Here is a 15674-nt window from a genome sequence, read left to right on the forward strand (position 1 = left end):
GTTCGTTAGATTCTCAAACTATTATTTCCAAAGTCAAGAATGACCTTTCACGCTTAATTTTGTAATTTGTTAAAAAAAAAATGCTTTAGTAACATTACTGCTGTTCTTATTCTTATAAAACACACACTGATTTACTAAAACTTCACACTGAAACCAGTTTACCTTGATAGATAAATAAACAAACAAACAGCAATCCTTTAAGTAAGGGACTGAGAAAGACTGAGAAAACTGTCTCTTGTTGATCCAAGAAATAATGCTCATTATGGCTACAGGATACGTCTGCACAATGCATTTAACCTGGTTTATTACCCCACCAGTGGAATGCTGAACAAACTCATTGCACTCTCATTAGGGGACAGATAGGGCAGTAGACACACACACACACACACACACACACATTCTTGTGCAGAGGTATTTTCATACTGTCTGCGATGCAAATCTGAACATTCAGATGGTATTTTTGTTGGAATGGCGCGACGTGAATTTAACATATTTGGCCGTTACTTGCGGTCAACGGAGCATAAAATCCATAAAACTGATAACGTTGTGATAAAAACTCCACACCACAAGTACCTGAATGGCCCCTCTGCACTTAAATGTATTGTCTCTCAGGATTTAAAGGGACATTAGGTAATTCATAGCTTCTTTTGGCCTCTACTGGTGAATAGCTGGAATTAAAACATCTACAATTTTTTTTGCTGAACCTCTTGTCTATATTCCTTTAAGTAGACATTCATAAGAAAAGTCATCACCATGCAACATACATAATTAATAATACTGAAGTAGTGCTGATCTAAGACCTTTTTCAATTCATATAAAATTAATTTTCATGTAGTTAATACAGTATATCAATCAAGTTTAATCCAGCGTTTCTTGTCCTGGTTCAAGATATTGAAAACCAACATCTGAGAATAATTGTGTAACTAACAAAACATACACTGTGAATTCAATTTATAAATTGTTAATATGCTTCATTTATAGTTTAATCAGCATTATGCACACTACGCTTTCAGCACTGACCTTTATAAAATGAATGTGCTTTGAGAAAATTGCATCAAAGTGGGGATTTAATGTTCATATAATGAGAAAAATAAATAAATCTAATAGTCTAATTTTGCCAACAGCAATTCAACTATTTCCTAACCTTTCCAAAAAAAAGAAACGAGAGCCCATTGAGTGACACACCATGAATAATAATAATCATACTAACAATGATAATAATAGCAGCAAGTTACATTACTATACTTTCACATTCTGTGTCCTTCCTCTGTCCAAAACAAACACATAATGGAGCATGAAAGCAAACAACGTAATAAATGAACCTGAATTCCTCATTTAATTTAAAATGGGAACTGTTTGAATGTTATAGTGGACAAACATGTAGGCCCTGATATGTATATGTTTTCCTTTGTGTCTGTACATTGTCTTATTACAGCCTTGTAGCCCATCCAGCACATCTGTTACCATTAAAAATATTGGACGTCGTCAGCGGCAGACATAAAAAAGAACTAGGGATTATCGCTGTGGCATCAAACCACCAACCATTCGAAAACAACAAAACAGAACTGCTGAACTGAAAATACATTTAGTCCAAAACAAATGCCAGTTTGGCGTTGCTCAGTGTCAAGCAATAAGGTTATTAATAGGTTCACAGGAGGGTCAAACATTCAGACGAGGGGCTGCACCCCCCGCCAAGAGATTCCAATCAAATTGTGGTAAAAGATGTAACCCAACGCTGCTATTATCGCTGACACAAGTGTCGGCCGCTGTTGCCCAATCTCCCTAAGTTCCACAAGCTATTTGAATTTTCAATGAGATTTCAGACTTTGACTGCACGCAGGATGCGAGATTTGACTTCAAACCAACCGTTCAACCACGAAAGGACTTGGAGAGAGTGGCCACTTATAGCGCCAACATCCAAGAGTGGCCACTTGATCCCCTTTCTTGGGCTGGTTTTAAAAAACCAAGATCGTTTTCAGTCTCCAGTGGTCATTTCAGTTTAGTCCAAAACCACAGTCTGATTTCAGCAAGCTGCAAAGTTTATCTTTGACTCTGAAAGGCGTTACTTGGTTTCAGTGCTCTTGGGACACAGGCTGTTTTTTAGCTTAGCAAGCCTGTTGCTGGAAATCTGTTTGGCTCATAAACATACTTGTAAATGGATGCAATTAGAACCGCTAACATCCTAGTATCTCCACACAGATTGATGCCTTAAAAAATGTTTTCAGGTCTTATGAATGTTGCTTTAGTATAGGACTTTCTTTATCAGTAATGTTGTTTTGGTTGTAGCCCATCTAGGCCAGTGTTTAACAGTTTGAAAATTAAGCTTTTTTTTTTTACCTAAAATGAGTGCTAGTAAAAGTTAAACATAAGATAAAGCGGGGGGTCAAAGTGCAGACCAAAACCACAATGTCCCAGAAACATCGGAAAGTTATAAAGATTGTTGGATGCGGCCCCCCCTAATTATGAGGTTAGAAAGGTGCAGGGGATTGCATTTAAGATGCTGTTTGACCAACTGACAAGCACTTCAGTTGAAGCATACCAACCCCTATACACAATTATTAGAATAATTACAATAATTATGCTACTGACACACAGTGACATTAATACACAATAAATAATCTAGCAGAGTCTCTGAGTAAGTACATGTAGGTACCCCCATAGAATGCTTGGCCCAAATAGCAACTGACCGATACTTTAACTCAGTCCTGATCACTATCATCCACTCTTCCAGCCCACATTTCACTCTCTGTCTCTTTTTGTCTATAAATCTGACAGAGTCAAGTTTATAATCCAGATCCAGACTCTACTGAGAGCTAACCTGGCAACCCCTGAGTCCTTAATGACCCATAAAAAGGCAGTGTGTCTTTCATGAAAGGTAAAAAACAAAAGGTGCAATATTTTCGTGTGGGTTCATGAATATGTTTTCATGCATTTTTGAGTGAGAGCAGCACTCTTACCTCTGTAGGTGTGTAGCTCCTCGCTGTGTATCCCTGGTGAAGAGGTTGCTGGTTCTCCATGGGCTGGGAAGGGGTATTGACAGGATAAAAAGCAGATCGCGGGACTTGATTCTGGGTTTGGCTATTGGAGAACGCCTGAGTCTTTGGCTGGAAGTTGTGTTGGAAGTCAGGATTTCTTTCTTTGATGCCATATAACTCCTGACGTGAGGTGAGCTGAGCATCTTCTTCCCTTTCCTTCTCTCTTTCTCTCTCGAGCTCTTTCTCTCTGGTCCTCTCCATCTCTTTTTCTCTCTCCAACTCAAGCTCCCTCTCTCTTTCCCTTTCCCACTGTCTCACCCTCTCCTCTCGTTCCCTCTCCCGCTGAATCTCCCTCAGCCTTGACCTCTCCATTTCTAATTCCCTCTCCTGCTGCCTCTCCCTTTCTCTCAGCCTCTCTTCCCTCTCGCGTTCCCTTGCCCTCTCCTCCCTCTCTCTCACTTGTTCCCTCTCCTTCTCTTTTTGCCTCTCCCTGCTGGTACTCACAGACAGACTCCTGGCTTCCACAGTGTTTGGAAGCAGGGCGCTTTCCTGCTGAAGTCCTCCCTGGTAGGAGTATCTTCTTTGGGTTGAGTGCTGACCGAGCTCTCCTCCCTGGAGCTCCAGATGGTGGGAAGGTTTCTTCTGCCTGCGACTCGACAGATTCGAAGCATTTGGCCCAGACATACCCTTGCTCGTCTCCTCAAAAAACTTCATTCTATCTGCAAACGGAAGGATATCTGACTCATCCATCCGTGAACAGGAAGAGGAGCGACTGTATGAGGACTTGGATGAGGAGGTGAAGACACAAACCCCATGCCGGGACCCTGTGACTCCCAACACCTTCTCACCCAACACTCCACACCGGCGTTCTGGTTCGGGTTGGAGTTTATGCTCTGGGGTCCAACGCCAGCGCCGGGCTTTGCCAGCAGGGGCTGGTTCCTCCACAACTCGGACACTGACACCAAAATTAGGCACTCCTGGGTCCAGAATCTGGACAGACCTGGATAGGTTGTTGTTTTGAGTATAGGTTGTTGACTGAGTCTGCAAGACATCATGGCTTGATTCACTAGAGATGGTTGCTCTCTCGACTGGTGCTGCGGTGCCGGCATCTTGGGGACTAACGTGCGAGTTATCTTTGGCACTCCTCTCCTGGGCAAGCAGGTCTGGGTCTGCCCCCTCCTCATTGAGGTCTGGACCCTCTTCCTCCTGGACAGTTTCCCCACTACAGAGCAACCCTCCTGGGCCACGGCTCCTCTGAAGCTGGGCCTTTTTCCTCTGGATCTCATTGCGGAGGTTGGTAGCAAATCGTTCGCTACGACGACGGTTCCGACGATGGTTCCTGGACGCGTTTGTCCTCTTCATGTCGGTCTCTCCTGCCACACCCTCCTCACTTTTACCCCCACTTCCTCCTCTATCCACTGCACTCTGCTCCTCCAGTAAGGTGTCCATACTGGCAGCAGCACTAACAGGCTCAAAATCTCTCTCTATTATCTGGTCAGAGCTCAACCTTCCCTGGGTTGACGATCCTGCCGGGTCCCCTGGTACGCTTACAGAGCGTCCCCAAGGGTGGTGATGCTCCATTGGCGGAAGGGACCCTCCATTTACACCCATTCCTTTCAGCCTATCAATTGTATCTCCATCATCCTCATCCCCGTCCAAGAACACAGACCCTGGGGTCGAGCAACGGCTGCCTCCCCATTTGTTTGATGGCGCGTGGAGGTGGTTGTGAGAAGCTTCTTGGTCTTCCCTCGTTGGCTGGAGTGATGAATGGGACCACTGGCTGCTACAGGAGGACATGGAGGGATCAGAAGTGTTTGACGGATTGTGAGGCTCCAATGAAGAGCCATCACTGTTAAACTGCAATAACTGAAGTTGTGTAGCGAGGAGCTTATCTGGGGCGCTGTGCCGGTGAAGCCCCGTAGAGGAGTGCTTGTTCTGCGAGTGAGTTACATGAGACTCCTCTTGAACCTCCGTGGAGGACTCCGCAGGTAAGGAGCAAGGACTAGAGGAGGTGATGGGGACTAGGGAGGCCGTCGCTGGATCAGAGAGGTGATCTGAAGTGGTCTCTGAACTGCAGTCTTTATTTGCACTCGTATCACATCTGATATGTCTAATGTCTTCAGTCCGTCTTTGGATATAGTGCGAGTCTAAGGTATCCTCTTTGAAATTCCCAGTTTTGTCACCTTCTTCTGGTGCAGCGAAGCCATTATGAATTCCTGATTCAACATTCAAAGAAGACCTGTTTTCGTCATGATAGAACGAAACACTGGAAATTTCAATTGGAGCGGAGACGCAGCGTTTGTTGGCGGCATTAGGGCGACTCCGAGTTGCCCTAAAACTGTCCTTCCTGGTTGGAGGCTGAGGAGGGTTCATCTTTCTCTCAGCTCCTCTTTCTTCATTTCTCACGATCTCAAAGTCTCCTCCCCTCCGCTCCTCCTCATAACAGCAGGAGGAAGGCCTTTCTTTTACCTCAACAGGCGTTGGTCTTGGCCTGGTCAGCGACCTGGACTTGAGTACAATAAGCTGCATCTCATCCGGGGCCTCGCCATATGAACTCCGCAGGGTTGAGGTATCACCACCAGGGTAGCCTCGACAAGCCGGCCCCAGGCTCTGGAGGAGGTTGTCCATGGAGCAGGCGTCACCGCGCCTCAGTGGCACTGTGGCGTAGTCGGATGTGTTCGAGCTGGCGGAGAATGAGCTGTAGGCAGAGTCTCTGTTGTTGTTGAAAAGGGTGGGGTCAACGGGGGAATTCTGGGAGTCAGAGTACTGCTGTGTGGTCGGTGTCGGTGTGTCCAAGCTCTCCATGGAGCCCAGGGAACTGCTTCGGTCTGTGGAGGAGTAAGGTCTGGACAGCTGACCCCACTGCAAGGATAAGTCACTGCAAAGACAAGGAGACAAGAAGATCAACTCGTGTTAATTGTTAGCCGATCTTCAGACAAAAGAAGCAAACTGACCACACATTGTTCTCTGGGCACTTGTATTTGTTATTTTCTCTGACATTTTAGAGTCTATTAATCGACAAATGGAAACTATTTTTAAAAACCACATACAACAAGTCATCTTTAATTTTTTTAAGTGGCAATTTTTGATTTCCCCCCCGGGACCTATACAGTATATTGTTCTGGAATACAACTTTTGATCTGTACATCTGGGGAATCTGTTTTCTATCATTCCTAAGCTGAAGATCCACGGCTGCCCCATGTGTTTTTCAAAGACCCTCGGAGGAAGCCTCTTAAGGCGGAGAGGGATTTCCTTCTCATTAACTCTTACTGCCCGGAGTCAAAAGCTCTAAGTCATCCCCTTGAATCCACTCTTCCTCTTTCATCCCTTTCTTCCTCTTGTTGATTCTTTCTGTCCCATCTCCCTTACATCAAATGTGGATTCAATCCAAAATGAAAACCACTTTTTGAAACCTACTTATTCAAATTTGATTGACTAAAATGAGAACAAATTTGTTTCCGTTTACTGGTTAGGTCAGTTAGGCTTTGCATTGATTACATGACAATGTTTAAAGAACAGACCGTTCATGCTTAAGTCAGTACTAACCAATATTTCGTTTATACAGCCCAAAATCATAACTTTGATCCAGAGGGCTCTACAATCTGTTTACAAACACCTGTTATCCTTGTTTATCAGTGTTTTAAGCCCCCAACGCTGCCTGGAAGGCACTAGGATTAGGCAATGGTTATGGTTATGGTTAGGTGCCTTGAAGCCAACGGTCACAGCGCTGCCTGGAAGGAGACGTTGGGGGCTTAAAACACCATTGAGCGTTATCCTTAGACCCTTGATTCAATCCTCAATAGAAGCAGAGGAGGAATACCGCTTCCACAACTGCACACCATGCAAGCACAATGCCAATGGTTTGAATCTGACCTGTGAACTCTGTTACACATTACTCTCCTCTTTCGGTTTCCTTCTACTTCTAACTGTATAATAATAATAACAGGCAAAAGAATGTAGTAACAAAAAGATGAAAGTAAAAAAGGAATTTCCCAACAATCTCAACATTTTGGAAAATAAAACCACATAAGACAAAGTGACAGGGAGTTATTTTCAGCATAAGAAGATCTTAGGGAATAGGGGTATCGATACTAGCTCCAGAAGGTAGGGGCACACAGTGTTTTTTGTGCTTGGTTGAAATCCAATCCGTAAAGGCTGCAACGAAACTGTAATGTTCGTTTTATTGTGGTATTTCTTTTTCTTATAAAGAGAGAGTGGTCACTCACCCTTTGTATTGCTTTGCTCTCTTATTCAAACAATAGGGAAAGTTGCCAGGGAGACTGAGGAGAGGTTACAGAAGAGAGACATTTCTAAAGGGCTTTGATCTCAAACCAGTATGGGGAAACAACCAGCAGACTAGCCTTGGGCTGTTTCTGTGGTATTACGGTTTACAATCCATGCAAAGATCTGAAAACCAATGGGTTTTGTTTCTCTTATAAAGTATTCTACCACAACTTAATCCTATCAAAATATGATTATTTGCTCATGTAGTCAGATATTTTGGTGGTCTGCAGAATTTGTGTAGGTCATTTATCTTTTTATTCACTCACCGTTCTGCACTATGTAAATAAAATCCATGAAATTTATTTTTGGAGCATACAAGGGGTTTTGCATGTTTTAGCCCATTTATTACAAATCATGTATGTTTCATATCACTATTTTGCAAGTGATTTGTCTGTGTTTAAGAAAATAATTGTAAATAATCATGAATTTCTGCACAATATGAGAATCAATAAGCAGACTCTTGAACGTTTCTGAGCTGTTGAATCTATTTCTGTGAACATCAAGTCTAATCAAGTGTTTGTTGTAAATATTACATTATTACAGTGGAGACTTTTCTCTATCTGCACTTAAACTGCACAAACACACACCTTTAATGTAACACCGACAGACATCAATACAGAATGGATGTTCACTGTCAAGGCTTGATTACCAACCAGGAAAAGCAGGTGACCAAAAGTCCGAAGTTCACTGCATGGCAGTTAGTTTTGGTAATGGGATTAATTGCAAAGAATTCTTTGTGGAAATGTAATCTATAAAGTAAATTACCACCTAAAGCTAGTCCTACATCATTAGCTAATCTAGTTACCTGGTCTTGTAGAGGGGTCCTGTGTCAAAATCTATCTTTAAAACACATGCTAAATATTCCTACGTACAACTTTGTTTAATGAAATTACGGAAGATTAATGAACACAGAAAACCTGTAGGTAGAAAATAAAGCTGCCATGTGTAGCCTACTATGTGTACTGTACTGTAATGGGAACTTGAAGGTGACCGGGTACAAATACACTACTGCTTCAGCAAGTTTAAAGAGTCTTTTACTTGATTTTCATATCGTAAAAAAATTATTGGAAAATAACGTCTCCCTGGAAAGGTATATATAAAAAAAAAAAAAAAAAACATAAAAAATTCTTAAACTGTACAGCATGCATTTGTAAATGCTAAAGTACATATGATTTGTAATTTAAGAGCAAAAAGTCGCAACACTGAAATGGCCCTTTAACATATTATACAAAAGATTCCAGTCGGAAGGATACACTGTGGGAAAAGAAGTTATCTGCATGAGAAAAGTGTCTCTAAAGGAAGTGAGCAATGAATGAGAAAGGAGAGGCGGCTGTATAGATTTGACCTGGGTGACAGAGAGAGGACAAGAGGAAATGAGACGGGAGCTGGATAGGAAATGACAGTCACTCCTGGCCAATCAGATGGCAATGTGGAACATGTGAGTGTGAGGGTTGACAGATAAACCAGCACACATACACAAATACTGTACATGATGGGGTGTGTGTGTGTGTGTGTTCAGACAATTAATACAGACACACACTTAGACATATTTTATCGGCTAAAAGCTCAAAAGATAAGCAGAAAACTGGTGTGTTTTTTCCCCCCCTCAAAACACTCACATATTTTGTTTTAGTACTTCCATAAAAACACACACAGATGCAGACTGTACAGAATGTCCCTCTCTTTCACACAAACACAGTTTATTGAATGTCTTCCTCTCTTTGTCCACATGTTCTGGGAGTCACATGCCATTGTCCAGAGTTATGCCGGGAGCTGCCTCCTCACACACACACACACACACACACACACACACACACACACACACACACACACACACACACACACACACACACACACACACACACACACACACACACACACACACACACACACACACACACACACACACACACACACACACACACACGTTTCACTATCTTTGTGGGGACCCGCCATTGACATAATGCATTCCCTAGCCCCTTACCCTAACTTTAACCATCACAATTAAATGCCTAACCTATACCCTTACCATAACCCTAACCATAACCTAATTCTAACCCTAATCCTAAAACCAAGTCTTAACCCTCAAACAGCCCTTTAAAGTTGTGGGGTCCAGCATTTTGGCCCCACAAAGCTGTCCGGACCCCACAAGTATACTCTATTCCCGGTTTTTGGACCCCACGAATATAGCTAAACAAGAACACACACACACACACACACACACACACACACACCCACACACACACACACACACACACACACACACACACACACACACAGCTATCTAATCCGCATGGGACTATTACATCTAATAGTGGTACATTATATCACTGATTCTTATCACAAGGAGAACAGTACAAGGCTCTGACGTACTGTACCATGAAATTGACTAACAAAGACTATTTTTAATGTGAGTCAATATACCGACTGCGGTAACTTCCTCTTTCCATTAAAGGATTACAGTTTAGCTGTGTGAGATCATACTGTAATACAAAGACTACTGTACTTACATGCCTTCTTTTTATTTAATTAATTAATAACTTGGGTCTTCCTTTGGACTGTTAGTTGGTTAAAGAAGCAATTTGAAGACCTCACACTATTTCACTATTTTCCCACAGTGACAACTTTGCAGACTCATTTTCAACAACTTGTATTACTAAAAGTCAAGATCAATGCATTTCAGCATGATGGCTTTTGTCAAAGCCACCTTACTTCACCTTATTCAAACATAGATAAGACCTTCTACACTTTTAGATGGGCGTTGGAAAGGCCTACAAATGATAAATTGCAGAAAGATTTTGCAACTAAACAAAAAACATCTACCTGGCCCCCAAAGACAGACAAACAAAGAACAGGTCCGATTGGTTATCACTTTGGAATGTTTAAATAGAAGCCCAAATTAGACCAATGGGCTTCCTGCGTGGGCAGTGTTGACATTAGAACACAGTGATGTCACCCGTTTCCTGGCGACCAAAAATCCCCGGCAATGACTTGCAGCCAATGTCTATAGAGTCATCGGCTCAATGCGTATGATTCAAACCTACAGCACGACACACTCGCTGTGGGGTTAAATCTGAGCATCAGCCAATTTGTTTTTGTTAAACTGAAACAACTTTAAAAGCTTGGATTAAGGAAGTTGGCCAGAAAAAGAGAATATTTTTAGGAGCGCATAAACAATCACAATTGCTGGGAACATTTTGCACATACCTGTATGAAGCGTCAAATGAAAGCTGAGAGAAAACTGACTTAACAGGAATTAAAGTTGAGTTTTTATTTATTGTCATTCAATAAAAAAAAAATGTCTCTTTTAATGCAAAGTTTGCTTTAGAGATGTCAGCCATGACAACTTTATAACAATCATCAGGTTTGTTTTTGTAACAATATAGTGTTATTTACTGTCAAATGCTCTTGTGAAGTGTTATGAACTATTTCCTTGCACTTAAATAAAGTTGTAGAGTTTTGGAAGATTCATTAGGATATAATCGTAAAAGTGTTATAACATTTTCAAATGTAGAAACAGATCAGTGAAAAGCTTGACGATGTTTGTAGGGGCATTTCTGTGACTAAAAAACACTAAAACTAAAAGAGATTGAAACAGAATAAATAATGTTTTTATTCTATCACTTTCAGTGCTGTCAATCAAATGTTTTCAGCATTGTGCTGTGACATTTGAAGATGTTAATAACACTTTTTTATTAGATGGATAGATCTTTCTTGTCCCAAGATGGAACTAAAGCTTCTTCCACTTTACAAGGAAACTGATTTAATTATTCATAACACAACGTAACACCTCCATTACATAAAGCCTAGTATGACAATCCACTTCTCACCTGTTGTCAGTTGTGTGCCAGGGTAGTGTGTATGGGCCGGGGTGGAGCTGCATGGCAGACAGAGGGGGAGGAGGGGGGAGAGGAGGGGAGTCGACAGGGGGCAGGCAGGTTGGAGGAGGAGGAGATGGAGGAGGGGGAGGGAGGGGCTGCTCCGATAGCTTTGCCAGGTGCCAGGAGTGAGGCCTGATGGAAGGAACGCTGCGCCTGCGGAGATGAGAGGGAGAAACTCGGGTGAGGATCTACGGCAGCAACAAACCATCACGGCGAAAAGGAGTTTACATGCCCCATTATAATGCATCACATAGACAATAATGACCAAAAAGAGAGAGATTTTTTAAAGTTTTAGTGCGTAACTTTTTGATATTAATGAACGTCCGTTACATTCAAGCCATTGCTAAATGAGTTTCTACGAAGCTAATTAAGACTATCAGCTCCACACAACTCTCTCTGTATTTCTCAGTATGACAACCGGTATGTTCAGAAGATTGTGTCGTCCGGTGACTTTTGTGCGCAGAAACTCAAGTGAAGATAATGACCTCTTCTGAAGAGTCCATCATTCCAGTAGTCCACCTATTTTTTTATCCTCCGTGTCCTCCTTGGCTACTAGCAACTGTGTGGAGGGAGGGGGGAGGGGGGGGTGTGTGTGCGCGTGGTCACGGAAGACTTGTATCATGTGGATGTGTTTTGTTGTCATTACTTACAATTCCTCATGGGGCGACAGAAACTACGCACAATAGATTTTTTGGTATTTGATAGTAATTTTGGAGGCTGTAGTTGTGGTTGATGGAGCTTAATTACTGAAAAGTGTAAAATATTCTCTACCCTCATCTATATAGTAATTCAGGTGGACAGAATATTAAAGACACTAGACATATTTCTGACATATGTAGGGGTTCATTTTCTGCCTTCAAATGTAGTTGAAGACACATTTAGAGATTATTTGTTGCATCTTTTTGCATTTACAACCAGCATTTCTGTTTGGAAGTCATCATTAAACTAAATATTATCATGGATTGTATTCTACCAGAGCATTTGTATTGAGATTTACAGTCCACATCCAATTTACTTGACTAATTGAGATTTTGCCCAAATATAAAGACGCTGCTGTGGTGTTTCCTGCATGAACCCTTCCTGTCTAATATAAATGTGCAACATAGTTAAATGAAGGTTGTCATCATTTTCCCCTGAATGTAATTTCCTTTTCATACAGGACGTCACTTTTTCCATTTTGCAACCTCCTCTTGTTTGACTACTGGATCATTTTGACCACAATTCGAACATCTAGTTTCTATTTGTCTAAATACGATGGTTTTATCCAGAAACATGGCTAAGATGACGTCCTTATTTGCAACCACAGCTGTAAGTGTCTCTGAAGACCAGGGCTCACATAAAACATAGACCTACACAGCAGGGGTACTTTGCCAACCCAAATTCTGCGGAAAGAGCTTTCTCTAAAGTTGTTTGCCCTTCCATTGGGCTGCCATTAAAAAACTCATCTAATATGTACAGTAAGTTCTCGAGTTTGATCCAAAGCCAGACATTCCAGTGTATCCCATGATATTCACTAATTCCCTTATACAGACTTCCGATCTCATATGCGAGCCAGACTCAATTCAACCCCCTGCAGACAGTGTGTGTGTGTGCATAAGTGTGAGACAGAAAGAGAAACAGAAAAAAAAGAACTGAAAACAAGGATAGAAAGAGAGAAAGCACAGTCAGGTATAAATGTCCCATTCTCAGAGTCTGAATGGACCATTATGCGTTTCAGATTAATACACAGTTGGGGAAAACTGCTGCTGAAAAAAAAAATAACGTATAGAGCATGAAAAAAAAGGAACGCTGTTGACTAGGCTTGGCATGACTCAAACTTGTTTCAGTTGACTTGGTACTTAACACGTCTCTGACTTGACTTGGATTTTGCTCAACTGACCTGAGACTTGAAAGTTGAAATTTAATATTTGAAATGGACTCAGACTTTGTCAGTTGGAACTTGAGTTAGGGTTGTCTCATGCGATTTTGACACTTGACTTATGTAATCCACTTATGAATATCAAACCAGACTTGGACTTGTGTCACTTGACATTGAACAAGACTTGAGTGACTTGACTTGAGCTCGTCTCAAATGACTTGTCGAGACATGTCTAGACTTGCACTAGACTTCAACTTCTCTTGACTGGCATTAAACTTAACAAGGCTCAAACCGGACTTGTAATTGGCTTGGTCGTCTTGATTGAATTGAGATTTAACGAGGACTTTGACTTGAATTTTGTCAAACCTGACTTGGACTTCTCTTGATTGACTTGAATCCAAACAAAACTCGTCTCTACTTGACTTGAACTTGTCTTGACTGATGTGAGACCTTTTCTTGGACTTGTCTAGTTTGATTTGACACTTGACTAGTCTCAAACATTGACTTGAGACTTGACCAGACTGAATTTACAAGTTGGAATAGTCTTAATTGACTCGAAAAAAACGGCGAAAACAACCGATACAACAGATGGATGGTCAGAATGGCAAAGTTTAATGACGAGGTTTGATTCCCACCGACAGAGTTCCCTCAAAGTGTTTCTGGTTAAGATTCTCAAAGTACTAAATGTAAAATGTGACTATTCTTGGCATTTCTGAGAAACATTTGGAGGTACAATTTTGGGAGAAGAATGCGGATCCTGGCACCGCAAGGGAAAAAAAAGGACCATTTCTGAGTATTATTGTTTATGATAAAGCAGGAGCACGGGAACCATTTCCAAAATAAACACTCTTGTTTCCTGGTTCTCGCTCCTTAAGAGGGATTTCTATCTGAGCCCACTGATTGTTCGACTCCGCTGACAATGTCCTTAAATTATCCCCTGAGAAAGTTTATGTAGCGCCTGTGTGTGTTTCTGTATATATGCGATAGCCTGTATGTATGTGTGTGTGTGTGTGTGTGTGTGTGTGTGTGAATAAGTGTGGGAACTGTCCAAACTCGACCAGACAAAATACCATTATCCAACCTCTTTTCTCCAAGTTTAGTTTTCAGAGATTGATGACCGTGAAAATCAAAACAAACAATGTGACGCCAAAGTTAGACGGAGAATGTATGATGTATACAACAACAAAAAATGCTGACAAATGTGCAAAGAATGCCATATAGCTACTGTGCTTTTTTTGTAGCCATGCAGGGGAGAAGGGGAAAGTTCTTCCAAAACCACGTAACCAATCGCTATTTTTCCAAAATGCTCAGAGCCTTGCTTGAGGGGGGGACTATTCTGTCCATTGTAGTGGTCCCCTAACACTTGTTTTATCAGAGTCATGTGTAGAGTTTTTTTATTTATTTTTAGTACCTCTGCAAGAAGAAAAGGCTGGCGTCATGCATGCATTCATCCCAGTAGGCATGATTTCTAGAAGTCTAAAAAACATACTTTTATGCAAGCAATGCTTGAATGACTACAACAGCATGTTACAAATACAGTATGTAGTCATTGCAATGCTGTTGAATCAAGTGCAGGTTTGTCAATCCATCCAAAACCCAAAGATATAAAGGTTTTGAGTCATTCAAATATAAAAACATATAAGCAACAAATAAGATACACTGTGATACATATGTATACGTATTAACATAAACACAAAGTAGTAATGAAAACTCATGTAGCCTACAGTGACACAGCAAATGTTCACCTTTCAGCCAAACTTTATTTAGTTTGAATGTAGATGCTTTTGACCTACAAATGTGTGTACTTTGTTTTAGACATTTGAAAGTCTTTGTAAGGTTTGGGGGATGAGCTGCTTAATAGCAAGGATGTTGTCTTGGAAGAAGTGGCCAAGATGCACCGGAGACTGTTCCTCCATTGGACTGCTTGGGTTCAACCTCAAGTGCCGTCAAGCATCCACCCCAAAAAGCATGCAGTTCTGTATCTGGTAGGTACAGTTTTAGTTATCTTGAGGCCTTAAGTAAGAAAATGTGCTGCCAAAACCCTTTCTTGGGGAATAAAGTGTTACAAAAAGGTTTCCAAGGCCTTTGTCCGGGCTTCATTCAATGACAGCTAGGTTATAGAGTCTCCATAAATTCTGTTGCCCTTTCATTTATAGGACACAGGAAAGTACACCAAAGTACTACTGTCCCTTTGAGGTACCAAGGTCAGCATCAACTGTACAAGTTGTTAATAACATAATACAAAGAACTCCCCCTTTTCCGGTTTCTGTCACTATAACCCAGTTGGCTACCTGTCTCAGCCAGGAACATAAATAGAAATCACATGAATCGTATTTTTTCAAAGAATTTGCTGGCAAACGAGAGGTAACAGTGTGTCCTTGGCGTGGAAACCGAGAGAATGAGTGAATTGAACGCTGTTGTGGTGTCGCTGCGACCACAACCGACCAGGAAATCCAATCAGGTCTGCAAGCCAAGGCAAGCTTCAATTTATAAATACATTCTCAGAGTTGTATCTGTTCATCTTAAATGGCTGGTGAGACTCGACAGCAGTCAAAGGCCGAGAAATTATGAATTCTCCGTCTTGCAGCTCTGAATGAGCCTCTATGAAAGGATCTGCTGGAATGTCCCACTTAATGGTCAGAAACTGCAACAGCTGACTGATACCGCAAAGGTCAA

At 41.6% G+C, this 15674-nt stretch overlaps 1 protein-coding gene across 3 annotated transcripts in view; it reads right to left on the reverse strand.

The window, feature by feature from the left end:
* The window catches only part of shroom4 (shroom family member 4), a 72640-nt gene that overhangs the window by 12871 nt on the left and 44095 nt on the right, over positions 1 to 15674 (reverse strand). For 2 of the 3 annotated variants that reach the window (XM_031304313.2, XM_031304314.2), the window contains 2 exons: positions 11090 to 11293; positions 2958 to 5853 (listed from right to left, as the gene is read on the reverse strand). In XM_031304313.2, coding sequence (XP_031160173.1) covers positions 2958 to 5853; positions 11090 to 11293 — 3100 coding nt within the window. Of the gene's footprint in view, positions 1 to 2957; positions 5854 to 10215; positions 10387 to 11089; positions 11294 to 15674 lie in introns of those variants that run through there. The other variant, XM_031304315.2, reaches the window with a different exon arrangement.

This window comes from Sander lucioperca, chromosome 17 (assembly GCF_008315115.2).
Source record: "Sander lucioperca isolate FBNREF2018 chromosome 17, SLUC_FBN_1.2, whole genome shotgun sequence".
NCBI classification, from domain to species: Eukaryota; Metazoa; Chordata; class Actinopteri; order Perciformes; family Percidae; genus Sander; species Sander lucioperca.